The sequence below is a fragment of the Aphelocoma coerulescens genome, chromosome 20, assembly GCF_041296385.1.
Source record: "Aphelocoma coerulescens isolate FSJ_1873_10779 chromosome 20, UR_Acoe_1.0, whole genome shotgun sequence".
In the NCBI taxonomy this organism is placed as follows: Eukaryota; Metazoa; Chordata; class Aves; order Passeriformes; family Corvidae; genus Aphelocoma; species Aphelocoma coerulescens.
Window position 1 is genome coordinate 12,734,526 of NC_091033.1, and position 25,907 is coordinate 12,760,432.

The following is a 25,907-nucleotide window of genomic DNA, read 5'->3' on the forward strand; positions in this document are numbered from 1 at the left end:
TCCTTCACCCGGTGGCGTTTCGGGGCTGACCCGGCGGCAGGAAGCACCCGCGGCTCCTCCCTGTGCCCTCCCGCTCCTCCTCCTCCTCGCCCATGTCCATTCCAAGATGGCCGGTAAGTGGGGCCGGCGGGCGGGCGGCTCAGCTGGGGCTGCCGCCGTCCCTCTGAAACCAACCCCCTGGTATCTTTCTTCTGTTTTTTGTTTGTAGGGATCCCATTGTATTTTGTGGATTTGCAGGATGACTTAGATGATTGTGAGTAACTGTTTTTTATTTTTCCGCTCCCTGTTCAGGCCCTCGCTCCCACCCCGGGGTTGTCCTGTTGCCCTCTTTCCCTCTCCGCATTTTCACCCCGGTGAGGGCGAGGCAGTTCTGGAAGGTGAAGGTTCCCAGTGTGCAGGGACCATCCCCGCTGGTTCCAGTGGCCGCTGGGCTCGGTGTAAACAGCAGCTCCAGCAGCGCCCCCGTCAAGGAAAGGTGCACGGGGGGACAAGGGGATCAGCCCCGCTCCTCTTCTCTTGTCGGTGGGAATTAGGATAATTAGCCCAGGGATTGCTCAGTTGCCGTGAGACTTTCCAAAGCTGTAGAGGATGTGAGGACGTGTTCCGCTGCTTCTGTATCCTGGGGATATGCTGCGAGTGCACTTCGGGATAAAGGGAAAATCGCCGTGTGTGCTCCGGTTGGATTGCACAAACTGGTGGGTTTGGGTTGAGTACCTTGCCCTGGGTCCCAGAGCAGGGACAGAGTTCCATCACATGCCGCTGTAGTCCAGGGCTGTGTTCCGGAAGATCTGGACACCTGTCAGACCTGAACCAGCCTGGTAAGCTCTCTGACTTCAGGAGATAAAGCTTTGAGTAACAGCGATACAAACTTCTTATGGTCTTAGAAAGCAGCTCTCTCTGTGGGGTGGTTTCATTAGCACGTTGGATGCTGGATTGACTTTTCTATTAAAAAAGAAAACTGATACTTGTATTCGTTTCTTGTGAGAAAAAAATAAAGTTTCTCACAAGACCTTTATTGTTTAATACCGCTGGGAAATGTGAAACAGGTGGACCCATCCCACTCACCTTCCCAGCTGAGCATGAGAAAGCTGATTTAGGAGAAAGGTGGCCTTCAGGAAAACCAGAGGAAATGTTGGAATACAAGTGGGATCTAAAGTTGGAAAGATGTGCAGGGACATTGCCTCTGGGGGAGGAGCCGGTTCTGTGGAATTCTATTAGTTGTTGCTCTCAGACTTTGAGGTTTCTGCTTTTCCCTAGTAAGGAGCAGCATGTAAAGTGTGAGAAACAGAAATAAATGCAAATTTTGTAGTAGTTTTTGGGTTTTGGCCTTGACCAGGGATTGACCATCCCTGGAAGTGTTTGTTTTCCATTAGCGTTCACTCCTTGGCTGTTCTATTTAGACTGTAACAGATTGTTGCTAAGTTGATGCTTGTAAGACAAAACTCTAGTAAGTAAAAATGTCCAGATAAAGACAGTTTTGCCATAAGTGGTAGTTCATAAAAGAAATTATCAGTTTCAGGATGAGCATGTAAATAAATGTACCTTTTAGAGCTTTATTAAAATCTAATTCTATGATTTAAAAATATTCTTTGATTATGGTCATTAATTTGACTATACCTTTAGAATTACGATATCAAAAGCTCTCTGTTGTAGCAGAGTTCAGGTGTCCTGTGACTGAGATACTGTTGTGCTAATCCAGTTACTAGGCTAGCAAGGAGTTCAGGATGTATTTTAGGAAAGCCTCAGTGAAATAAATCACTGGGACTGGATTCTTTCTTGGTGAATTAAATTGGTAAAATAGTGTCATGCACACTGAATCAATTGTGTTGAAACAGGGAGTCTAGGGGCTTATTCTGAATGTGGGAAAAAGTTGTTGTAAAATCTATCTAAATTCAAGTGAAGCTTAAAACTTGTTTTTCATAAGATGAGAAAATGGGCCATCTGGAAGAAATAATTAGCTTATTTATGCCCTTTGTGTAATTAATAAGAAAGTATTTAAAGAATTTGTTTTTCATTGTCAAACACCAGGAGGAAAAATGACCTCCTTGAGCTCATTAAATCGTTGTGCTTGGTGCTGGTATTTACTGGTCTGTGCTGTGAAATGTGGATGGTGACACTGGGTGAGGACATTGAATTGCTTTGTTAGGTCCTGTGACCCTGAGTTTTTTACACCTCTGAGCAGCTTTTGAGCACAGTGAACTCGAGTTCAGCTGTGAATACTGTCACATTTATTTCTGTTTGTAGGTGAACAGATTTCCAAGCTTACTAGTTTGATCTAGTTAGAGGGTAAAATACTCAATATTAGATGTACCTGTGAAAGAACATTAAATAAGAAATACTAGTTCAATATTCGGGATTTACTTCATAGTACTTGGTGTATTCTGAAACTTGTGAGTACCAATTGTGTCTTTTTTAATGAAAAAAGAAAACTAAAATTCTTGAGAGAAGACAAAATGGATTCTGCCATGATTATTCCTTACTTATGTGTAGTGAGAGTGTATGGAAAAAATTTCAGGTATTTAACTCTCAATCCTGAGCATAAGTAGTAGTGCTCTGTTTTCTCTCTGCTCTTGGAAGCACTGGTGTGTACTTAAGTACTTTAAATGAATAATAGAGCTACTCCATGTTGTAAAATTAAACATGTACATCATGTTTACAAAATTAGTCCCAGGTGTGGTATTGTAGTCAAAGTTAGAACTGGGATTTATTTTGTTGTCATTTGAATTGGTAGCAATTCTGGAATATTTGAAGCTAACTAAGAGCTTTAATGGTTAGAGTGTTTCTAATTGGGGACAGGTGGGGACTAGGTGAAGTTAATGACAAGTATATTGATTCTAATCAGTCTTTCTTTGTGTAACAGGTGACTAGCCTCAAAAATTAGCTAGTGAGTGTCTGTTCTGTGTGGAATTTCATATATATATGCTATAATTGCATAGATAGAAGGATGGCCAGAGTTTGGGTATGGAGAGTTTATTGCAGCCTCAGAAGGGGAATCTGCAATCCGACAGACACTGTGTAACTTCCCCTGAGCTATCAGGGATACAGCAAGTTTCTTCTGAAGCAGCAAATCTGGATGTTTTCTCTTCAGATGCTTTGACTGGGGCAAAGTCCTGGAGCAGATCGATCCCAGACAGACCTGCACACTGTAAATTGTTTACATTTGTGCAGATAAATGTTTTGAACCCAACAGACCCTTCTGTAAGGAGCAGCCATGAGAAATAATAATGACCAGTGGACTGGAAATAAGGGTGTCAGTGCAATTTGTCATCATTCAAAAAAGCCAGGAATAATTAGCATCTGTTTCCTATTGTGTAGCTGTGAGTTCACTTTTAGTATCCGTGTACATTTGAAATGTCAACATTTAATCTAATCCCACAGTTCTAGTTTGTTTGAAATCTATTGAGCTTATTGAGCACATTGTCTGCCAGAACAGCAGAATTTGGAATTGCTGCAGTATTTTAATTCACCTGGGTCTCCTGGAGACCTTAAACCAATATGCTTTTTTTTTTTTCCCCCTCTGAAGACCCAGGTATAGCATTTTTCTTCAAGTATGTTCAGATGGTTTCCTCTTTTACTGAGCTGTATTTCTGAGAGTGTTTTGACTTGTGCTGAATAATTGTGAAGCAGAGTTTTACATAGAAAATGTTGGGAAAAACCTAGGGCTGGGTACCTCTCAGTAACAGAGGGGTTTTTTTAACATATGAAGTGATTTATAACAGGTATTAATGGAGTTTAGGCCAAAGAAGTGGCTTGTTGTCTTCAGTGGTTGTCACTGTCAGTACATGTGCTGGTTTGTGAGATACATCTTGCATGTGAGAAGCTGTGTTGGCAGAATTTGCCTTTACTTGAGTATGATCCCAGTTGCTCTGTTTTGTGTGAAAGAAGTGTGCCTGGCTCTAGGAGTGCTTGGGACAGTTGTAAACCCAGAGCAGCAATATTAACTACTCCAGTGCAACTATCTCTGTGGAGTTCCCACATTCAGTGCTTAAATAAGAGTGTTTATGTGAAAGATTTATGTGTTGCAGGCACATTATTTCACTTGGTTGTAAGAATGAAGGATTAAAATAAGCTGGCAACAAAATCATCCCATTCCCTTTCCTTTTCACAGTCATATTTCCTGCCTGTGGTCTGTAATGGTGACTGTTAGACTTGGTGAGGCAAATTGTAACAGTTGGTGTGGTAATATTTGGGTAAAGATCTGGAGCTGTAAATACAAAAAAGATTCATAGAAGAGTAGGTTCACATAGAAAAGTCCCGAGTTGATAGGTGTGCAGTGGGGAGCTCCCAGCATGTTCACAAGTACGGTGAAGTTGAAGTTTTTCCCAAAGTTACCTGTTTGATTTAGGTATGTGGGACCCAGTAACTACAGTGAGAAAAATGTACCTTGGGAACTTTGAAACAGAGATAAGAATTTGCTGCTGTAAAGCCATACAGTTTGAAATTTGCTATGATTGTTAAAATTCCTGTTTCTTCTAATGGGACTTACTTTCCTTTTGAATGTGTGGGTTGGTTTGTGATGTGGAGTTGTGTCAGCTGAGCCCTCTTAACTCAGTGCATGTGGATCCTCCACTGAAAGGGCAAAGTGTGTTTAAAGCCAAGGATTTTGACAGTTGAGTTAAATTTTAAAGCTTGAATTTACAAGTCTGTATGAAGTGTTGTACTCAACTTCATTAGATACAATTTAAGATGATTTTGTAAGCTGTTTTCAGTGAAGTGCAATTACACTTCTTTTAAAGAAATAGTTACTGCTGTCTTGTATTTTACATTGTAACATCTCTTGCTGACTTGGATTTTTTTTTTTTTTTTGGTTACTTTTCATGTCTTTCAAGTTGGCATTGAAGATTATGGACAAGACTGTGGTAGCATGAGGATAACAGCATTCTTGGATATTCCTGGACAGGATAACTTAACTCCACTGGCTCGTCTAGAGAAATATGCCTTCAGTGATAATGTATATAACAGGTAAGGGCACAACTGGCACACTTGGTGGTACCTGAGTCTGAGTGCACTGTGGATGTTAAGATGTCACTGTGTCTGTCATTATTCTCCCACAGACATGCCTGATGTTATTTCTATTTGAATAACTTGTAAAACACTTCCATGGAAAGAGATTTCCATTCTTGTTTATCTAAATAAGATCTCTGGGTTCCATCTTTGTTCTGTTGGTATGTAGAATGTTCAGAGAAGAGCTTGATCTTTTTTATGGTGCCATATACATTTGATAAGTTCCCCATGCATCCCATCTCTGTGTCATTGGCTGGATATTAAAGCAGTTATGTGTTCACTCCACAGGCAAATTATTGCCAGGGGTCTTCTGGACGTCTTTCGAGATTTCAGTAACAATGAAGAAGGCTTTCTGACTGTAATGGAAATAGTGGTCAGGCTCTCTGAAGATGCAGGTTTGAAAGTTTGCTTTTGTTTGTTTTTTAATTTGTGTAAGTTATTTTATGTAAATTGCAGCATAGGAAGTACTGACTTCCGATTTTGAGAAGACAATGAGTGAGCCAAGGAAGTTGAATCATAGCAGGAAGGTCTGTCAATGAAAACAGATTCATTTTTGTCTCTGTTTTTGAAGCATTTTGTATGGTAAATGTTAAATGAAAGGTCCTTTCTTAGTATAGGGCCTGAAGCAATATTTTTCAAGAAATTTGTTAAATTTGATTTGTTATATCTGGTGTAAGTGGCACAGAGCAGTTGTGTGTTTTAATAGTTCTTGTGCATACATTCATGGTGACTGAATTTTCAAGCTTGTGATCTCATTTTATAGGACTGATTTGGGAACTGATCCCAAGTCTCTGAACTGCAATGATGTATGTAAGGCTATTCTGTTTTATTCAGCTTTCCTTTAAGAACAGGCAATCTCAGTGATGCTATTTTTATGTTTTGATTATTTAAATTTTCCTCTGTTGTGAAAACATTTAAGAAAAATGCCACTTTTTTTTCTTAAGGTACCTGATCTTCATTTCATGTTTACTAATGCAGTTTTGACTTTCATTCCAGAGCCGACTGTTCGTACAGAGCTGATGGAACAGATACCTCCTATTGCCATTTTTCTACAAGAAAGTCGACCAAAATTCCCAACAGCATTTTTTGAATACCTTATGCCCATAGTTGTGAGGTACCTCACAGATATTAACAATCAGGTAGGAAAAACAGACAACAGGAGTTGAATCCTTGGAAAATTCTGCGTGGTCCAGTGAATTTAAGGCATGAGAAAGAAATAAGAGGAAATTCCATGTTGGTTGATATCTGGCTTGTACACAGTGCTCTGTGTTTATTGGTTTCAGCACATTGTACTAGGGAGGCCTGATTTTTTTTTTTTTTTAATACTTCCCTTCACAAAAACTGGGAAACTTCAGCATTTGCCTCCCAGCACATGGAGAGAGTCTGTTACAGGAGTCATGACTTGCAAATCCTGTCTTCATCTTTTGTCTTATTCTCAGAATGTGATGAAGTGTCATCTAATGATTATGTTAAACTTTAGTGTTTGTTACTAGTTCCTTATGATAAAACTAAGACTTTTTTTCTGGGTTTGTGGTTTTTTTTAGCTTGCACCTGTGTGTCCATTCAAAGAATAGGGGTTTTTTTGTGGTTTTTGTATCTGTAAACGTTGTTTTTATAGTGACAAACTGGTTTTGTGTTTGTTTATAGGTTAGAAAGGCAAGTCAGGAAGCACTGCTGATACTGCTGGAACAAGACCTTGTGGCTCAGAGTGATATTGAAAATAAGGTGTGTCCAATTCTGCTGGACCTCTCTGCCCCTGACAGTGATGATGAGTACAAGGTGGAAGCTGTGAATGTAAGTTGATAACTCTAATTTATAGTGGTGATTAAGATGAGGTCCAGGAATAGTGCTAACGTTAAATAAAGTAAGCAATCAAACTTTTTGTGTTTATTCATTAAGATACTTGGATTTTTAACAAAACAAGTCTTTGATTTTTAGTCTGAATTTTTGAAAATATGAGATTTAAAAAGAGACCATCTTTATACTTCAGGATGCTAAATGATGTCAAAATAGTAGCTGAATAGCTTTGAAATACAATTGGTCCTGGGCAGCCTTTTTTAAAGTTCTTGTTAGGATTGTTACATTCCCCAGAGTGTTCTTACCAGGTTTCACAGTAATGTTATAGAAATATGACCTGATCTCAGTTCTGAAGTGTTTTGAAAAAAACATTGCCTGGTGACTTTCAAGAAATCAGTTGACTCCACAGAAAAGTGCTGGTGTGTAATTACATTTCAGCATGGATATCTGACACTTGACCTGTAAAATATTTTACCAGCTAGATTTTCCTCTTCCTTGTTTGAGAGTTGGGAATTGCTTAGGCAATTTTCCAGGATGACATCTGAGCACCAGATGCCTTTTAGTAGTTGGAAAATTTGTAAGAAAGTCCTTGAATGGTCTCTTCCTTAGTTCTTAAGCATTCTATTACAAAGACAAGCATTTATTCCTAGAAGGGAATAAAGCTTATTTTTTGTGAAGGTAGAAAGTGCCAATATTTTTTGAAAAATAAAACCAGAAAGATGAGGACTGTTAATCAGATGATGTTTGTGTAAGCATTAAACCCCTGGTGCTGCAGGCAGAGCAGTTGAGAAAGGTACATAAGAGCCCCTTGCTTCCTGCTCTTGCAAATACAAGAATTACAGCAACTTCTCCCAGAAAGGGGGAGTTGAAAGGAAGTACACAACCCAAAGCACATGATTTTCACAGCAGAAACATGGTTTGTGTTGGTAGTGGAAATTGATGGTTCCTCAGAGAAAGCTGAATTAATAAGCACGTTGCTAACTTCCTTTAATTATACACTGTTAAATCCTAAAATTCCAGGGCATCATTCCTGTAATGTGTACATTGGCTCACATAAATAACTAGTTTTTCTTGCACTCCCTTTTTTTGTCTCTTGTTGTATGGCAAACTTCTAGTTTATTGTGGTATCTGAGCCTACAAGGAGCTGGGACTGTGCGTGTTTTTAAGTATCTGAACTGTTAAAGCCCAATTACTTGTGTGCTGAAGCTTGGGATATTTCTAATATGCTTAAAGAGTGTGATTTTTATAAGGTGCTTAGGGCAATGGAGCTTTTGTCTTCCCATACAAAATACCAGTGTTAGCCACATTGCAAACACCTTGAAAACAAATCTGTTAAGAAAATTCTGTTTAACCAAACAAAAAAGACAAGGAATTAAATGCAGAAATGTTATGTTCTGGTATAGAATGATTTAAAGTAAAGCTATATTTGCGCTTCACATAAAACAGGTGTACAAAAATACAAATAATGTGTAGCAGTTAAATCTATTTGATTGTAATCACTATCTTGCTCTCTGAGGTAATTTTTAGGAGGAATATTTGGCTGTGCTTAGAAGCTTTATCATTTTCTTCTCCTTACACATATTCATTTCCTGAATTTCAGATAATCTGTAAAATGGCTTCTATGTTGAGCAGAACAACAGTTGAGCACATGCTGCTTCCTCGTTTCTGTGAACTGTGCAGTGATGGGAAATTGTTTCAAGTCCGAAAGGTTGGTGTGTGTCCAACTCTAACCCACCTAAAAATGAATTTGTACATTGCTGTTCAAATGCCTTCCTGCATAATTTAGTCATAACTTTAGCTGATGAACTTTCAAAGCATCTGGAAGAGAAGTTTTGGTTTATTGACATGGTTCTAGTTTCTGTGGTTCAGTAAAGAAACAGATAATAGACCTTGGCCAGTGGGTTGAGTCCAGTAGTTAAACTGGTCTTGCACATTAAATAGTTTTGTACAAATTTCTTTTAAGCTGCTGTGCTTGGTTATGTGATGGAATCAACTTGCATAATTTCAAGCATCTGATTTCAAAATTCAAAAGTAATAGACATTTGAGACATCCTTTCTTTAAAAAAAAAATCTGTTATTATTGAAAGGAGAAATCCCCGAAGTGTAAGACTTACTTTAATTCATGTTTGAGTACAAAAGGAAACTTGTAGCATAAGAAGTATTAAAATATTTGAGTAGACTTAAGGGTCATGCAGAGCTTAAGCTTGGTCTGCAACATAAGCTGCACTTGCTGGAAATTGAGCTGCTTTATTGCCTTCTAAATAAGCACAGATAGTGACTAAAATGTGTATTAACACAGTTCTAGCTTAAATGATTTCAGATTTTGCCAACATCTATTTCCAGCATGAGGGGATGTCCCTTTTGCCTTAATTAGAGCTTCTGTAACAGTCTGTAAATGGCACGAACTTGAGACCTTGATTAAACTTCGCTTCAGCAAAGCACTTAAGCCACCTTGAGCCAGGGTAGTGCTGTCAGTACACCTAAGTCCTGACCCTCGTATCATGTTCTGGCCTGCTTTGGGTTTGACAGCTGCTGCTCAAAGTGATTTAAATTTTCATGTGGGCTTACTGTCCCTTCTGGTGGTTACTGGAGCAGATGATGCTCCTCATGCAGAAACCTTTATTACTATTGATTCCAGAGGCATGTGGTGTATGGACACTTGCTCCAATGAGTCTTTGTTTGGATGAGTTACTATTACATGATGCAGTTACAGGGCTGAAATTGGAAGAGTCAAAACATGTGCAGTTGTTTCATGGGATAAATAATGCATGGTGGAGTTGATAATCAAACTAATGCCCTTGAAAGAGACACAATGTTATTAATGCCTTTTTATTTCTTAGATTTGTGCAGCTAATTTTGGTGACATTTGTAATGCAGTTGGGCAAGAAGCCACAGAAAGACTGCTGGTATGTAAAAACCCAATCAATTTGCAAGGCTTGTATTTCTCACTTCAGAAAGTTTAATAATGAGTTCCTTTATTGTCCTCTCTATAAATTAATCAGTGTGTATGCATTTTTTAATTGATTTGGCTAAGGCCTTGGTTGCAATTACACAGCAAAACTGGAAATTAAGAGAAATGCAAAGTTCTTGTTTTGCAAAACACATTTAAAAATGTAATTGACAGCAGATACATATATATGCACATATATTTATACTTATACACACACACACTTTAGAATTACCACTTTTATTTTTCCCTGAACTAGATCATCCTTCAATGATCATCAATTCAATTATGATTTCATAGGCCATTAGTAATTCTTTCTATTTTTTCTTATTGCATATAGTTGTACCCACATTCCTAATGGAGTAAGTGAGAGAGATAGGGTTTTTTCCAATTCCATTAATTAGTGTATGCATTTAACCTGCCCCTGTTTCTTCTGTTCTTCACTTATTTTATTCTCTCTTGAGCTGTCATTGTCTCCAGTTTTCAAACAAATACTTTGATATTGCTGCAGTCTTTGTTTAGTCTTTAATTAGTTTTGGACTGGCTTATTTTTGGCAGATTCCCAAGTTCTTTGAGCTCTGTTCTGATAGTGTGTGGGGAATGAGGAAGGCTTGTGCTGAATGTTTTATGGCAGTGTCTTACACCACGTCCCCAGAAGTTCGCAGGAGCAAACTGTCTCCACTGTTCATCAGCCTGATCAGTGACACCTGCAGATGGGTGAGTAACTCACTCTGGAATTGATGCATCCTCCCAGGCAGATCCTGAACAAATAATGGGCAAGTTTAATAATGCTCTGAAGTACATTTGCTGAGATCAGAGTCCAATGTGCTAAAAAACTAATCTCCTCTAATAAAGTAGTGTCTTATTTTTCCTCTCTCTCAACAGTTAATAAGTGTAAATACTCTTCTGAGAAAAAAGTTGCTTGTGTTAAATAGATGAGTTGAAGTAGATAGAGATATCCTTTGAATTTATAACTTCCAAAAGATTTCTGTACAATGGTTGTAGATACATGCTTAGGTGTATCACCCTCTGCTTAAGTGGCACTTACTTGGTAATTGGTTATATTTGGTATTAAATGAAGCTGTTATGGTAAGAACTAATTGGTTCTTACTAAAAAATGGCACCAAATTTTTATTTTTCAACTCTGTGAGAGTTTCACGAAGCCTGATTGTTGCTCTTACTCCTCCACAGGTTCGTCAGGCTGCTTTTCAGTCTCTTGGCCCATTTATTTCTACCTTTGCAAACCCTTCGAGTGCTGGTCTTTACATTCGAGAAGATGGGACACTGAGTATCCGACCACCAGCACAAGATGTGAATTCCAATTCCTGTCAGCCAAGCAACAATATCACTTTGATGTCTTCCAGTGCAAATGCTGCATTGTCCAGGTAAATGCTGGGAAAGGTGTGGTGTAGTGGAAAGGGTTAAAAAAAAGGTAATTGGTTTTTGTTGCTTGTCAAGGCTAAAAATCCCAGCTTGAGAATGCAGTTCTAGAAAAGGTCTGAAGAGTGAGATCACACATTTGAGTGTAACCACATTATTGAAAAATTCATTTTGGCTTCACAGAGAGGGCAAAGGGAAAACTGATGAAGTAAAGCATGGTGGTAACACAAATCCTGTTTTTTCTGGAGAGAAAAGCTTCTCTTGTTGCTGCTGTCTTTTATGAATTATTTCACTGAAAACCTCTTGTTACAGAATACTTAAAGTTTACTTTCAGTATCTTTGTCTGTTTCCAGCTCAGAACAACCAATGGAAATCAAACCGGAATCATCGACTGAGGAGACTTCAGCAGAAGTTCACACGAAGCTCTCTGAGGACCTAAATAAAGATCTACGGGAAGAAAGTTCAGATTGTTGTGCCAGCCCTGGGGAAGAAGTGTCTCACTTGTGTCAGGGTGACAAAGCTGCTGCTGGTGCCACTGAAGCCGCAAAGGAGAGCAGTTTTCCGGGGATGAGCTCGAGGCTGCCGTCTGCCGAGGACGTGTTTAACACATTCCTGTACTGGCGCCCTCCTCTGCCTGACATAAGTCAGGACCTGGAGTTGCTGCAGTTCAAGGCTGAGAAGCACAACGATGCCTGCTCTGTGCCATGCAATAACTGTGTTGCTAGCAGTGAAATCAAGAAGGTTCTTGAAAGCTTACAGGAGCACATAGATGATCCAGATGTTCAAGGTGAGGCTCTGTGACAGTAAAATCATATTTTCTCTGAGCTGGTTTTCTGGCCTTTAGAAAACACTTGACTGTATTTTAATTGGTTTGGTATTCATAGGGTGATGAGCCTATCTTGAGCAGTAAATTATAGTAGAAGGTTATGCGACAGCTTTTTTTATAAGACCTGAGTTATTTCTAGAGCAGCTGGGGAAGTGTTCCTGGCTTCTGTTTGCATGAAAAATAAATTCATCTAACTACAAAAGGGAAAACAGTTTGTTAAAGACAGTTTTAACAGGTTTTGAGTGTTGTAGGTACTGAGGGTTTAGTGACGATTCTCCATGTTACCAGCTGAATTAATCTAATATTTGGCTGAGTGAGAATGGCCCTAAGTTCAAGTTCTCTCTCCTTAGCCACCTGAAACAGGCCCTTTGTTGAAAGTATTGGAAGGATATTGGCCTGATGGTGAGATCTGTGTTTCATGGACCAAATCCCTCTTGTCATCCATAGTCAGCTCAGTTTCTTGTTTCACCAAGTCTCTTGAGTGCTTTGGGGTAAAAGGTCTTTTTCCAAGAGCAAGGGTTTGCTAATACACCATTTCTATGCAGCTCACACTGGGCTACCTTCTATCTTTTCAGATGAGTTAATTGCAAGTTTAATGCTTTTAAATGCAGTAGGGAGACTAAATAACCATCTTTTGCTTTATACAGCTCAGGTCCAAGTGTTGTCTGCTGCTCTCAGAGCTGCTCAGTTTGATTCTGTTGGTGACTGTGAGACCAAAAAAATGGAAGAAAGTGGTGACAATCTTCAGAACAAAATGATTTTGGATGAAACAGCTGTTTCAGATGCTGCCTGCAACCAGGTGCAGGGGGACACTCTTTCATCCCCTGCCTCCCAGGATGACATCAGTGACCAGTCAGCCACCAGTGTGCTGAAAAGCACAGTAAGTACACGTTGTGCTCCATGTCTGAACTGTGTGGGGTTGTATAGTTCCTGGCATAACTGACCCACTTTTGATCCAAAGCCTTTGGACATTACTAGACCACAGCTGTGATATTCTACTTAGTCTAATCAAAAAAAGAAAAGCCATTAAAGGGTTATCATTTATGTTTGCACCCAAATGACCCAGGAGTTAAAGTTTTGCAGTAGTCTTGTAGGTTTTTTTATGATGAAATTCTGTTGAATAATTTAAGTTGATTTCAAGAATAAAAACTATTTGGAAGTAACCATCCAAAATGTGTATGAATGTTGGGTTTGTGGTGGTAAATTAGGTTTCTTTCTTTAGAAGTAAATCTTAACTACTGCTGCCCTTGTTGCTGCTACAGTCTCTGTTGTTTGCCTCAGTGTACAACTGTTGTCTTTTTGTACTTGCATAAACACACTGAACAAGGCTCTGCCTGTGCAGGGCTGTTCTGAATCTGAGCTCCATTGTTCTGCACTGTGATGCTTTGAAATATCCCAAACAGCACCAAGTCTCACTCATTTCACTACCTGGTACCTCCTTTTACAGGACTCAGAAGAACAACACAGAGGAACCAGTGTATTTTTGAGGAAAGAGCAAGAAAGTAATCCATCATTTGAAGATGACAAGTCAAAATTACAGGTGATTAAAATGGCATCAAATGGATTTAGTGGAGTACTGGCTACAGTTCATCTTACCCTTAATGCAGTGGTATCTTCTGCAGTGGATCAGTTGTGGAATGTGAAGGAATGCTCCAGAATTCAAGGAGAACCGTGTTTTAAATGAGAAAATTAGAAACATTGTATTGGCTTTTTGGTGCCTTAGAGGCAACCTGTGCAACCAAGGTAGGCACTGACTACTGTTCTGTCACTGATTTGCTATTTGGCATCAGCAAAGAAGGAATTTTCAGCTTGATTGATGGAAGGTGTTGATAAAGCCACAATGACTGTTCATTGCTGACTGCTCTGTCCTACTGAGAGGACAAATAACCATTGGGGTCATGTACCCTTGGTGAGGATAACACACACAAGGGGTGTGTTTTGGTGCTGGCTGGTTGGTAGAACTGTAGCACAGCAAGTGTATTTTCTTTCTGATTTTAAATTGAAGTGTGTGTTTGTGTGTAGGACATCATCCCTCAGCCCTTACTGGACCAGTACCTGTCCATGACTGACCCTGCTCGGGCCCAGACTGTTGACACTGAGATTGCCAAGCACTGTGCTTACAGCCTGCCTGGTGTGGCCCTCACTCTGGGCAGGCAGAACTGGCACTGCCTCAAGGACACCTATGAGACACTGGCTTCAGATGTACAGGTAAGGAAAAAAAAAAAGGTTTTGTAACCATAAATCAGAATTGTGAGGGTTGTTTGCTGAGTTTGTTGCACTGAAGTTATAAGATCATGTAATTTCTTACAAGGGAAAAAATATGCACTAAAAACATAAAATTACAGATTTAAATCAGACTTGCAGTTAATATGATTAACACTTTCTACTAGCCCTGTTTGTCCTGTTCTCAATCCTCACACAGGGCTTGTTCAAAAGCTTGTTTGTTTTAGTCGTGGTGCCTCATGCAGTTCCCTTGTTGGCCTGTTTGCAGTGGAAGGTGCGGCGCACTCTGGCTTTCTCCATCCACGAGCTGGCTGTGATCCTGGGGGATCAATTAACAGCTGCTGATCTGGTGCCAATTTTCAATGGGTTCTTGAAAGACCTGGATGAAGTGCGTATCGGTGTCCTCAAACATCTGTATGACTTTCTGAAGGTAGGGAAGTGTAATGAAATTCTCAGCATAAAATGTTTTCTGACTCCATTGTATGAAGAGTTTTTGAACAATCTGTGCATGTATCAGTATCTAATTAATGTTTAGTTTTCTACAATGCTGCCATTTCATGTGTGTGCCTCTATGCCTTCTTTTAACGTGCCTCACCTCTCTTTTCTCTCATATCCCAACAAAATACCAAAGTTGAAACCCTTTGTAAATGTGGTTGTAAATGCTGCTGGCTGTTGTAAACTGGGAAAGTTGGCCCATTTGCAATTTGTGTTTGGGGCTGGGAGAGAAGAGGGCAGATCCTGGTGGGCTGCTGTGGAATCCACACAGCTCCGTAGCTTTTGGTTACTCACTCTTATGCCCAGAGATGGTGCTTTGGGTGTTGCTAAAGGGATGACCTCTTGTCCTTAGGATGTCACCGGTGTGTGTCCAGGCACTCAGGTGATTGTGCACAGTTTTTAGGAAGCACCTTGTCAATGGTCATTTGCTTTCAAGTAGGAAAATGCATGGAGTGTGAATAGAGTAACACACCAGAGAACTGCAAGTTTGAAGTTTTATCAGTTTTATACCATTAATGTTTTTCCTTTAGCTACTTCATGCAGACAAAAGGCGAGAGTATCTTTACCAGCTGCAAGAATTTGTGGTGACTGATAACAGCAGGAACTGGAGGTTTCGTTATGAGCTGGCAGAGTATGTAATTTTGTTAACTTCTGATTTTTAACCTGTACAACTAACTTGGAAATAAGTAATTACAGTCAGAAGTTAGCACACGTTGATTAGGAGCTAAAAGTTTACAGCTGTCCTTTAGGAAGGAAAAAGCCTCTGGCTGTTAGCATTGTTTGGGGGGAGTTGAGGGTGTTTGGGTTTTTTGGGTTTTTTATTTTTCACAAGTTGCATTGTATTGTGTGACTGAAATTTAAGTGTCTGTGATTTTACTAAAATAGGGGTCTGGTACAGTTGCAGCTAGTGAAACATGACAATCTGATAGATACTATTCAGTGAGAATTTATTAGTTCAAGACTCCCTTGCAAAAATTAGTGAAACACATGTGAAAAGTAATTTTTTTAATGTGTAGGAAAGAAAAACCAGCTCTTAAAAAATAAGTTTATTCTTTTGGTACTTCTATAAGACTGGCTATATAACAAAAGTAGATTAACATCCCACAGTTCCTTTTCTGCAAGCCCTGTTGATATTTGAAGCACCTTTGGTGGCATAGTTTGCAGCTCATATCTGACCTTTGTGTTTATCATGTTGCTGTGTTTGGGCTGTTGAGGACTTGCTCTCCTTTTGTAGTTTGGCACAACAAACTCACAGTGGTACAGAAGTTACACAGCAGCTCCCTGAGCCCTGGTGGGAAGCTGCCACTGGCTGGGTTCTGTGTGGCTGCTGGTTCTGTGGCTGGAGTGAGTTTTGTGTGGTTCTGAGATAGGAATTATTTTCTGAAATGTAGATTTCTACACCGAGGTAAATATTCAGTTTTTGTTTTGCAAGAATGTACAGGGTATTGTTTTGAAGTTGAAAAAAGCTTCTCATGCTTCTCTTTGTAGCCTTTGGTTATTCTTTTGGGTAATGTTGATGCACTGGTACATGTAGTTTGGATCACATGTAGTTTCTCTTGGCTTCCCTGATGGATTAAAGCTGTACCTCTAACAAGTGAAGAGCAAAGTGCTCAAGGGTTCTGTAGTAACCCCGGTGCTTTGGTGCTCCTTCCTCACCTGTAAGAGCTGGTGAATGGCAGCAGGCTGATGCTGCACTTGGTACAGTTAATGATTTCCTTTGTGTTCCAGGCAGCTGATCCTGATCCTGGAGCTCTACAATCCCAATGATGTCTATGACTACTTAAGGCACATTGCACTAACTCTGTGCTCCGATAAAGTTTCAGAAGTTCGGTGGATCTCCTTCAAACTGGTAGGGGATTTAGTTCACTTCCTGGCAGGAGAGCAGGAAAATGGTCCTGGAGAGGGTACCTGAAATCACTGTTTTTTCACACAAGTAGGGTGAATAGGGATGTTTTGATGAACACTGCAATCAATATGGAAAAAAGTGAAATGGAAAGTTTATAAAATATTTTGAGTTGTCAGACTGCTACAGATATTGAAATGTTTCTCTGTGGTTGTATATGAATGAGAAATCTTTTGAAGTGAGTGAAAGCCAGTATATGTGATTTGGAAAACCTTCCCCCAGTTCTGGGGGGAAAAGCCCCACAGCAAAACACAGAACAACCAACTACTGCTCTTTCCTCAAAGCTGATTTAATTTGTTATGAAGCCTACAAGCACAGCTGACTACACTGAATACAGTGTCCCTTGTAGAATTCAAATGAAATTATGTCTTTTTAAGTCTAAGGGCTGCAGCTGAAATTTCATTTCTTCTTTTTGTTCCCCTCCTTTTCCCATTCCTTTGGCTCACAGGTTGTAGCAATACTGCAGAAGTTCTATGCAAACAGTGCAAATGCCCTGGGATTAAATTTCATCAATGAGCTCGTAGTGCGGTTTCGCCACTGCTCCAAGTGGGTTGGAAGACAAGCCTTTGCCTTCATTTGTCAGGTTGGAGTGTTCTCTGTTTGTATGTGTATAAGATTTGGGGCTTTGCAGGAATGTGGGCAAAACTGAAATTTGGACTCTCAATTTGTTTGGACTTTTTTGGTTTGGTCAGTCAGTGTGGTCTCGGTGCTGGCATCCAGCTGTCCTGCTCCAGGCTGTATCTCTGTCTGGGTCTGTGCTTTCAGCTGCCATAGCTGATCCTTGGACTCTCTGGTATCCCAGTGGCAAAGCCAGTAATTAAGTCCCAAATGGAGATGCATTTTTTTAATCCTTGGCTGTGCTAGGATAAAGGATCACAAGAGCTCTTCAAACCACCAATGGGTGCTGAATGCCAGGAACTGTTTCCCTCTTTATTGCCATCACTCACCCCCTCCAAACCAAAAATGCTTACTTGGGTAGCAGTGAGGAGCAAGGGTTGAACGTTAAAAGGGGAAAGGGTGATGGCAGGGAAGAGAGCAGCATTTCCTAAAACATTCTTGAAAGAAATTCCTCTGCTCTTCCTGGCGCATCTTTAGCTGAACTTCAGAATGGTGAGACACAGGGTGGAGTGTTCTTGTTCAGAGCTATTTTAACAGGCCAAATTAAGGATAAGGTGGAAAGAAATGAAAGAGATGGCAATGAGTATATTTTTAACATAAATCTTGCTTTCTCCTGTTGTGTGTTTGTCTCATAGGCTGTAGTAGAAGAGGAGTGCATGCCTGTGGACCAGTTTGTTGAACACTTACTCCCCAGCCTTCTAAGCCTTGCATCAGATCCTGTGCCAAACGTCAGGGTCCTGCTCGCCAAGGCTCTCAGGCAGACGTTGCTGGAGAAAGGTGTGGCCCTTCATTTCCTGGGAAAGATCCAACATCTCAGGAGTGCTGGCTCTCCTCTGCCAGCACAGCTCTTGTAGCTCAGTCGGTGCAAGGCTGTGAAACAGAATCATACGCTGTTAACTTAGGATTTAAATTCGGATCTGAGAGTACTCAGTGGCTTTGCAGCCTTGGAACATGGGATGCCCTTCCCGAAAGGGCTGGAGCTGCCTTGGCCGGTGCTGCAGGTGCCGAGTGGCCCCACTTGGGGGCAGTGCGGCCCCGCGAGCCGCGCCCGAGGCGGCTCCGCGTTTGGGATCCACCGTTCCTCTTAAAGACCACCGTGGGTTATACTGGTGCGTCTCAAATGTAACTTGTGTGCTGCTCTCTGATTATTCAGAGGAAGAAGGACAGAAATCGCCTATCTTTTTTTCAGAATGAAGTCTGGAAAAGGTTTTGGAATGCATTGTACAGTGGCAGCTTCCTGTTGCTCGTTGATACATCTCTATTTAGGGCTCAGCAAAAAGTTTATCTTAGAAGTATTTCAGTACCTAGTAAGATGGATCAGAAGCAGCATATTTCTCTCTCTGTCAGCTTCCTTAGTTTCCTGTAGTTTCTGTAAGGAGACTGTAAGCTGGGTAAGCTGCCCCAGATGGTTTTGGCGTTCTCTGTATTTCTGCACTACTTATGCCCTAGGGTTTATTCTTTTGTATTTGCTTAAAATTGTCCTTTTTCTCCCCTTATTCCAGCTTATTTTAAAAGTGTTGGCAATCCTCATCTAGAAGCTGCAGAAGAGACCATTCTAGCCCTGCAATCTGACAGAGATCAAGATGTGTCTTTCTTTGCCACCATAAAACTGAAACAGGGTAACATGGACAGTATCACCATTGAGAAACAAAACTAAGGGGTTGTTCTGCAGTGAAAGCTGAACAGCAGGATGGTTTTTCACCTAGTGTTTCTGTTAGTGTGAGTAACAAGGACAGATAAGGTGGGTTTTGTTACCTATTTGAGCAGGAAAGGGAGTATTGAGAAATGTTACGGTCTTCATTTCACAACCTTGTTTCATCTACCGGTGTGTTTGATTCCTGTGAGTAATTCCTTCCTTTTGGTTTTCCCTTTGTAAATGGGGTAATAACTCTGACCTCACCTGCACTTCAGTAGTGTCTGTAAAGTCTTACACCACACTCAGTGTTTCAGCATAATTGGAATTTATATTTCATTTTTTTTAACAAAACATTTCCGTTAGTACAAGTCTGCTATAAGCTTAAAAAGGTTGTTAAATCTTAAAACCTGATTATAGCAAACTTCCCTGAAGCTATTCTTTCCTCACTTTTATTATAATCTTTGTACTGTTTCAGCGACTGCATTTATTTGAAAAAAGAAAGTGTATATATGTGAATAGTTTAGAATTGTAACAATATTATGAAGAACTTAATTCTGTATCAGTGGGAAAAGCTCAAAAATCATTTCATTTTTTAAAGTAGTTACACTGCTAGAATTAAGCATGGGCCATTTTTATGTGTGATATTTTTCAAAGCACAGAGAGCTCAAGATTCTTTGTATATTGTGAGGTTTCTAGTAATTTGTTACTTCTGAGCTACACCCTTACAGGTGTTCACAGGTCAGTTTTTGTTACTGCTGCCTCTCCCAGGACCAGGTAGAGTGGAGATTTCCGAAGCGGAAAATTCCTCATTCTGCCCCAGCAAAGGTCACTTGAGTTGAGAGATTCAGTTCTGCAACAGGAGCTGTGGCTGTACAAGGGTATTACAGAGAGTTACAGGCTTAAGTCTTTGTTTGTTTTACATGCACACCTCATTTAACAAACACCTTTTAACCTGCCCAGTGTTTAAATCCCAAACAGCTTTTCCTAAGAAACAAAGGACCTCTAAATTCTGTAAAACCCCAATTCAGAAGTGTTCTGGGAAAAGGTGGTGCCACAGTTTGCTCTGCAGCCTCTGTGGGTTGTAGGGCACGGGCTGGGGCAAACATCAGATGACACATGTAAGGTGAAGTGGGATTTCTCCTGTCTGTTGGAACAGGGGCTTGGCAGAAAGAGCTGAATTGTGTTAGTCAAATTGAGTAGCCTCAGAAAAATTATAAAGCTTATACTTTTCCTGGACCCTGTCTTCTCTTGGAACCCAAATCTGCAATAATGTGGGTCCTGGGAAAAAAAAGTTGGTTGGTTTTTTTTTTTTTTTAATTGTGGGTTGAAACTTCGTCCTGCTCAAAAACTAATGCTTAAATACTAAAGAAATGGTTTAATGTGATAACAGTTACTTTCTTTCTGAGAGCAGAGTCCTTTCTCCTGAGCAGACCTGTGTAAATACTTGCCCTTATTTCATGTTCCATAGTAAGTAGCTCACATGGGGAAAGGTTTTCACAGAAATAACTGTTTCGGTTTTGTTTGGATGTGGCTTGTCTGCAATAGTGAGTAGGTTCCTCAGCTGGGTTCTGTATTTTGGGAGGGCTCACTTTTGTCTAAGTTAACCAGTCATGTATTATAATATGTACAGTATTTGTAACAAATTGTTTCCTTGTAAGATCACAAAATGCTCTTTGGAAGTTGCAGGCAGAACCACTGCTATTGCAGCACACAGTGTAAACTCTGCAACATTCTACATTTAATTTTTTACAGTTTTTTTTATAATTTAAAACAAATGCTTCTTCAGTACAGGATTTTTATGATTGCAATTTCTTAACAAAAAGACCCCTCAAGTTAATTTTTTCTAGTTCTAATATCTTTTTCTAATGCTGGCATTATACTGATATTTTCTAACAGTTCAGATTTTCTAAGGCCTTTCTGACAAGGTTTCACTTCTGTTTTTTATTATCAGTTCATTAAATTTCTCAGCACTGAACAGATTTTTTTTAAGTGTGTGTATATGTAAGTATGTTTGAAATATACTGTATATAAATTAAATACCTTGAATGTTAACCCAACCCAGGTTGCTGTTTGTCAAATCACCTTGAATAGTTACCTTGACTTGCAATAATCCACTGGAAAACACAAGCTTCCATAGGTTTTAGCATGTTTGGTTAGTGTTCAGTAGGGGTTTTTAACTAGGATGTGTGTAAAGGGTAAGCCACCAGCTATAAAATTCACTAAAAGGCTGAACAAAGTTCTTTGTTTTTAACAATATTTTGGTACCTCTCTGGCTCCCAAATTCAGGTCGGTTTTGAATGAGGCAATTTCAGTCGAGCATTTAAAACCTCCTGTTACAACTCCACAGTTGCATGTCCTAATGGGGGTCAGCATAGTTCTGGGGTGGGTGTTTTGTAGCCAATGTGCAGGTCTGTTATTCAGATTTACCCTCTGCAAGTTTGTCTTTTTGGTTTAGTTTTAAACTAGAAATGATTTCAGCATGACTAAAGGCCGCACTTTACGTCTTGTCCTAGACAAATGTATGCAATGAGTGTGTTCACGTGCAGTTCTCTGGGTTGTTTAAATTATGCAAAAATATGTATTTAAAAAGCCAGGTGGAGCAAACTTAGGTAGTCCATCCACTTTCACAGCAGCAGTAAGAGTATCATTTTTCAGCATTTCTAGCTAAGGAACGTGACAATAACAGTCGTTGGTGCAATATTGCTGGGGTGCTGTAGGGGATGATCCAGCACTTGTAATCCAAAGCATGTTGGTCATGTTGCTTAGGTTTGAGCCTCGCTGGTGTCCCTGGTGGGATGAGCACGTGGCAGCAGTCAGGTGCTGCCCCAGGGGCAGCTGTGTCTGTACACGGTGGTGTTTAGAACCCAGTTAAAGTGGGGACACTCTGGAAGTGTCATTCATTTGTCAGAATAAAGAATCTATGTAACTTTCTATTTGTATTTATCTCAATAAATCCTGTGACTGTTTTATAAACCAACTTGTGGTAACTGATTTTTGTCATGGGTGAGATGTGAGTGTATTCCTTGGTTAATGAAACATGTTCCAGGTGTAAACACTGTTGGCTGTCAGACCAGGGCTGAATGTGGACTTCCTCACGCTGTGTAGTAAAAGAATCTTTAAAATGTGCCATCTATTGCTGGAACTTCCCCTGCCTGTGGGGATATGGGTCCTTTCAGGCTCAGGCAGCACCTGAGCAGAGTTTGGTGCTTGTGGCAGCCTCACACCACTGTTGGTCTTGTCGTGCCTGTGAAATCCAGTCTGCTGCACATCTCCCTATGGAAGCTGAGTGTTGGAACTTGGGAGCAGAGACCTGTTCTTGCTTTGGCATTGCATAAACAACTTGTTAGCTCAGGGAATTTTTAAGGAGAAAGAAAGAAGCTGTTGTTACACCTGTTCCATTATTTATCAATAGGCACCAGAGGCTCGCTGTGGCAATTGTTACATTCCCTTCTTAAAGTGCACCAAATGAACAGAAATTGTTAAATGCCAGAGCATAATACAGCTTATAAAGCCCAACAGACATCAGGAAACTGGTGCTGATTGGGCTCTTACATGTTTTCCTCTTGCTTAGGAAAGAGAATTGTAGTCAGCTTGCAATCTCCCTGATATTGTTCCTGATGGAAGCAGACAAAAAGTACCAATGAAACAGAAGGGCTGCAATTTAGTTAATTTATGCAAAACACAATCAGCATTCAAACTGGGAGTTACTGAGCAGAAATGTATTGATAGAAAAGCCAAAATACTCCGTGCATAAATTGTGAAATATTAAAACAGGATTTCAAAGAGACTCCTGGAATTCACATAACTCTAGGCCAGAGAAGATTCAGGACGGAATTTTGTCACTGTCAAATTTGTGAGGAGGGCAGAGGAGCTGTGATTTAGTCCCCTGCACTCAGGCCATGCCTCCATGTGCTACAAGCCAGTGTAGCTCTGCTGTGGCATAAGAGCTTGGAGCAGTAAGGAAAAACAGAAGCAGCTTTTTCAGAAGAGTGATTAGGAGGGAGGGTGATTGCTTATGATGGATGGCTGCAAAGGATCCATGGTAGGGAGAGGATGGAGAGGGAAGAGCCATGAGGAGTTGAGGGCTGAGAGAAATGGAACTGCAGATGAGCTGGGGCACACATTTCCAAAGGTAGTCTGTCTGTAGCAGAAACCACATCCACACACTTTCTCTGCCTTCATTTTTTGAATTTGCAGTGTTGTTGGGTTGTAACCACCAACTGTGTTCAAAGGCAAGCAGAAGCCAGCAGTGAGCTGTGCCTGAGGATCTGCTGACCAGTAATGTTTAGGGAGGGTGGTGGTTTGCAGAGGGGAGCCAAAAGCTATTAATTTCCTACTCTGCTTCCAGCAGCCCGTTTAGGTTGGTGTGATGCCTAAGCCAGGCTGCAATTGAGGTTTGTGCTTTGGTTTCCCTTTAAGTTTCAGTTCCCTGTACGCTGTTCTGTTTGCAGCATTTGCTTGACATGACTGTCTGGTGTGGGTTGCTGGTGTTTTTCTGGAATTCCTGTGTGTAGAGGAGCTAATAAAGGAACTGTCAGCTCAGAAAGCCCATAAATATGGTTCTCGTGGCTTGGGATAAGAAATGTAGAGATCCCTTGCCCAAGCCTCTTCCGTGGAATTTCTGACGCTGTTTCAATTCATTTGGTTTCCAGTAGCCAAACAACCACTGGGGTCAAGCAAAAGTCAAGGTATAAAAATTGGTGGCTGTGAGCCTCCTTACCTATGAGCTGCCATATGTTAGAGGAATGATCTAGACCATAGCAATTGTCTTCTCTCCCCTGATGAGTGTTTGTATGCATAATTCAAACATGTGCATGTGTTTGAATTCCAGCTTTTATTGATTGAATTGGGCTCTGATAATAAACCCTATAAATAAATCAGAAGGGAGTTAAAGCACTGATGTGCTGGGGGGTTGGAATTAAAATGAGTGCAGTGACCTCGAGCAGAATGTAATTTCAAAAGTGCCTGAAATATGCTGATGACATAAAATAAGGCTGAGAAAGTTGGAGGGGCAGAGGAACAAAACAAACTCATTCAAAATGATTTGGATTTATCAGGATTACAGGCAGGTAAGTGGCTTATGCAGTTTATTGTAGGGAAGTGTGAGGTAATGAGGCCAGGGACCAAAAGTAATCAGAGTGCAGTCAGAGTGAGAGTGGTGTGGAATGTGGATCGGAGCTTGTGGGAGGGCAGGTGCAGCACTTGTCAATGGTGTCAAACACGCAGGAATCCTCTCACGCTGCTTTGGTAAAGCACAAACCTTTCAGAGGCTGAGATGTGTTTGGTAGTTGTACATGCAGAGAGGAGAATCCAGCTTTTGATGTTGCAGGAAACATGATCTGTAACTGAGCTGCCTAATAGTTCATCACAATGATTTCAGACTAGAAAAATAAAAAATGCATTGTTTTGGACTCATGAGTGCCCTGACAGCCACAGGAAAGCAAAGAGAAATTGGCGAATCCTTCCAGTTGGCTAACCTAGAGGTAGATTCTGTGGTTTTGAAAGTACTTGTTTTCTTCTGGTTTTCTTTCCTTCTTTTTAGTCCTAATGTCTATTTTCATTTTTATAAATGTTTCATTTATCCCCTAAATTGTAAGCTTTGGATTTTTCTCAGTTGTGGCCAAGCAGCTTTTGAAACCAAATCAAAGGCAAAAACAGTTAAAGGAGAGCTCTCTGTGTTGAATTCTGTTGATGCCCTTGCAGCTTTTATTGTTCTGATAGAATCCATATTAATTGTCCCTATTTAAAAGGGCTTTCTCTAACTTGACCCATATCTCTAAATGTCATTTTTACACTTATTTTTCACAGAAGAAATTAGATATTTGAAAAGATAATCTTGTGTTACCTTTTAGTGGCCCAGTTTTATCTATGTCCTGAAAGATTCCCAATAGTTAATAATTTCCACTATCTTAATACCTAGGGCATATCAATAACACAAAGATTTCTCTTTTCCTTTGAGCCCTCCCTGCTTGGTGCTGCAGCCCATGAAATCCTTTATTGTCTGGAAGACACAGCTTCAATTTGCCACAGCTGAGTAAGACTGAGGAGCTACAGGGAAAACTGAACTAGGAAGGACAGAAACTAAGGCAAGTCACAAATAATAACTTAATCTCCTACCCTAATCCTTGTGTCATATCAGAATTAAATCAGGAGCTGTGAAAGAATCCTCAGGGAAGTAAGAGATGCACTTGGGATTTTTTCTTTTTGGAGTATCTTCAGGGGTTTGTGGCTTCTGATTGACATGGTGTCCCTGCCTGGGATACTGGGAATGTGCTGGATGCCCTTTGAGATGAGCTCTCCTCCCACCCAGATGTGGATCTTGCTGTGATTTTTATGTTGTTACAGTAATAAGGACAGAAGGATGCCCTCCATGTTCTGGTATCCATTGGTTCTCCACAGCAAAGGATCAGTGTTGGCTACAATCTGCAGCCTCGGAGTTCTGTTGTCAGCTTGGGCTGTTGTCACACACTCAGCTAATACCCTCCAGTAATTTTATTTCTTATTCACATGCACACTTAATGTCCTTAGTCATTGGACTGAAAAATGTTAACCTTGTCATAGTTAGTGACTGGAAGCAGAAAAGTCCATTTAATTCTCAGGGGAATGAATTCTAATTTTCTGCTTGTCAGAAAGTGACATTTTACATATTTTTCTCTTTTTTTTGCCCACCAGTTTAGTGCTAAATTTAAATCTGTGTGTCACAGGAATAGACCTTTAGTGCTAAACACCCCAAAAGCCTTGGCAGGGGTCCAGTGTATGAGAGTCTTGACCAAGAGCTGCTGCTAAAGCTCATTCCAGGCACTGCAGAGAACGGGGTGGGGTGAGAATGAAAAGTTAAGAGATAAGAGGTCAGCACAGAGGGCACATTAACATTGCATGTCAGGACGCATTTTTTTCCCCCAGCAAATATGGATGGATGAAAAGCAGCTCAGCTGGAATAAAATGTCCATGAAGAAATGAATTATGTTAATCAAGCAGACTAATACTAATATTTGTCATTAAGATGTGACATCTTCTAGCTAATGTCACAAACTACTGGGAGCCTTTAAAAACCATACTGGTGGGAAGGGAAGTTGTC

At 40.4% G+C, this 25,907-nt stretch overlaps 1 protein-coding gene across 2 annotated transcripts; it reads left to right on the forward strand.

The window, feature by feature from the left end:
* The first annotated feature begins 43 nt into the window (after positions 1-43).
* On the forward strand, positions 44-21,806 carry LOC138120970 (serine/threonine-protein phosphatase 4 regulatory subunit 1-like). Of its 2 annotated transcripts, XM_069034100.1 has the most exons (20): positions 44-113; positions 209-253; positions 4,830-4,962; positions 5,293-5,399; positions 6,001-6,143; positions 6,652-6,798; positions 8,402-8,509; positions 9,642-9,707; positions 10,307-10,465; positions 10,940-11,133; positions 11,482-11,915; positions 12,602-12,834; positions 13,402-13,494; positions 13,977-14,162; positions 14,446-14,607; positions 15,203-15,303; positions 16,401-16,521; positions 17,024-17,158; positions 17,829-17,970; positions 18,696-21,806. In XM_069034100.1, the coding sequence occupies exons 1-20, from the start codon at positions 107-109 to the stop codon at positions 18,848-18,850; spliced, it is 2,871 nt and encodes a 956-aa protein (XP_068890201.1). In that variant the 5' UTR covers positions 44-106; the 3' UTR covers positions 18,851-21,806. The 2 variants fall into 2 exon arrangements, with proteins under 2 accessions (XP_068890201.1, XP_068890202.1); XM_069034101.1 differs by lacking the exon at positions 209-253 and having other exon boundaries at positions 101-113.
* Positions 21,807-25,907: the final 4,101 nt, after the last annotated feature.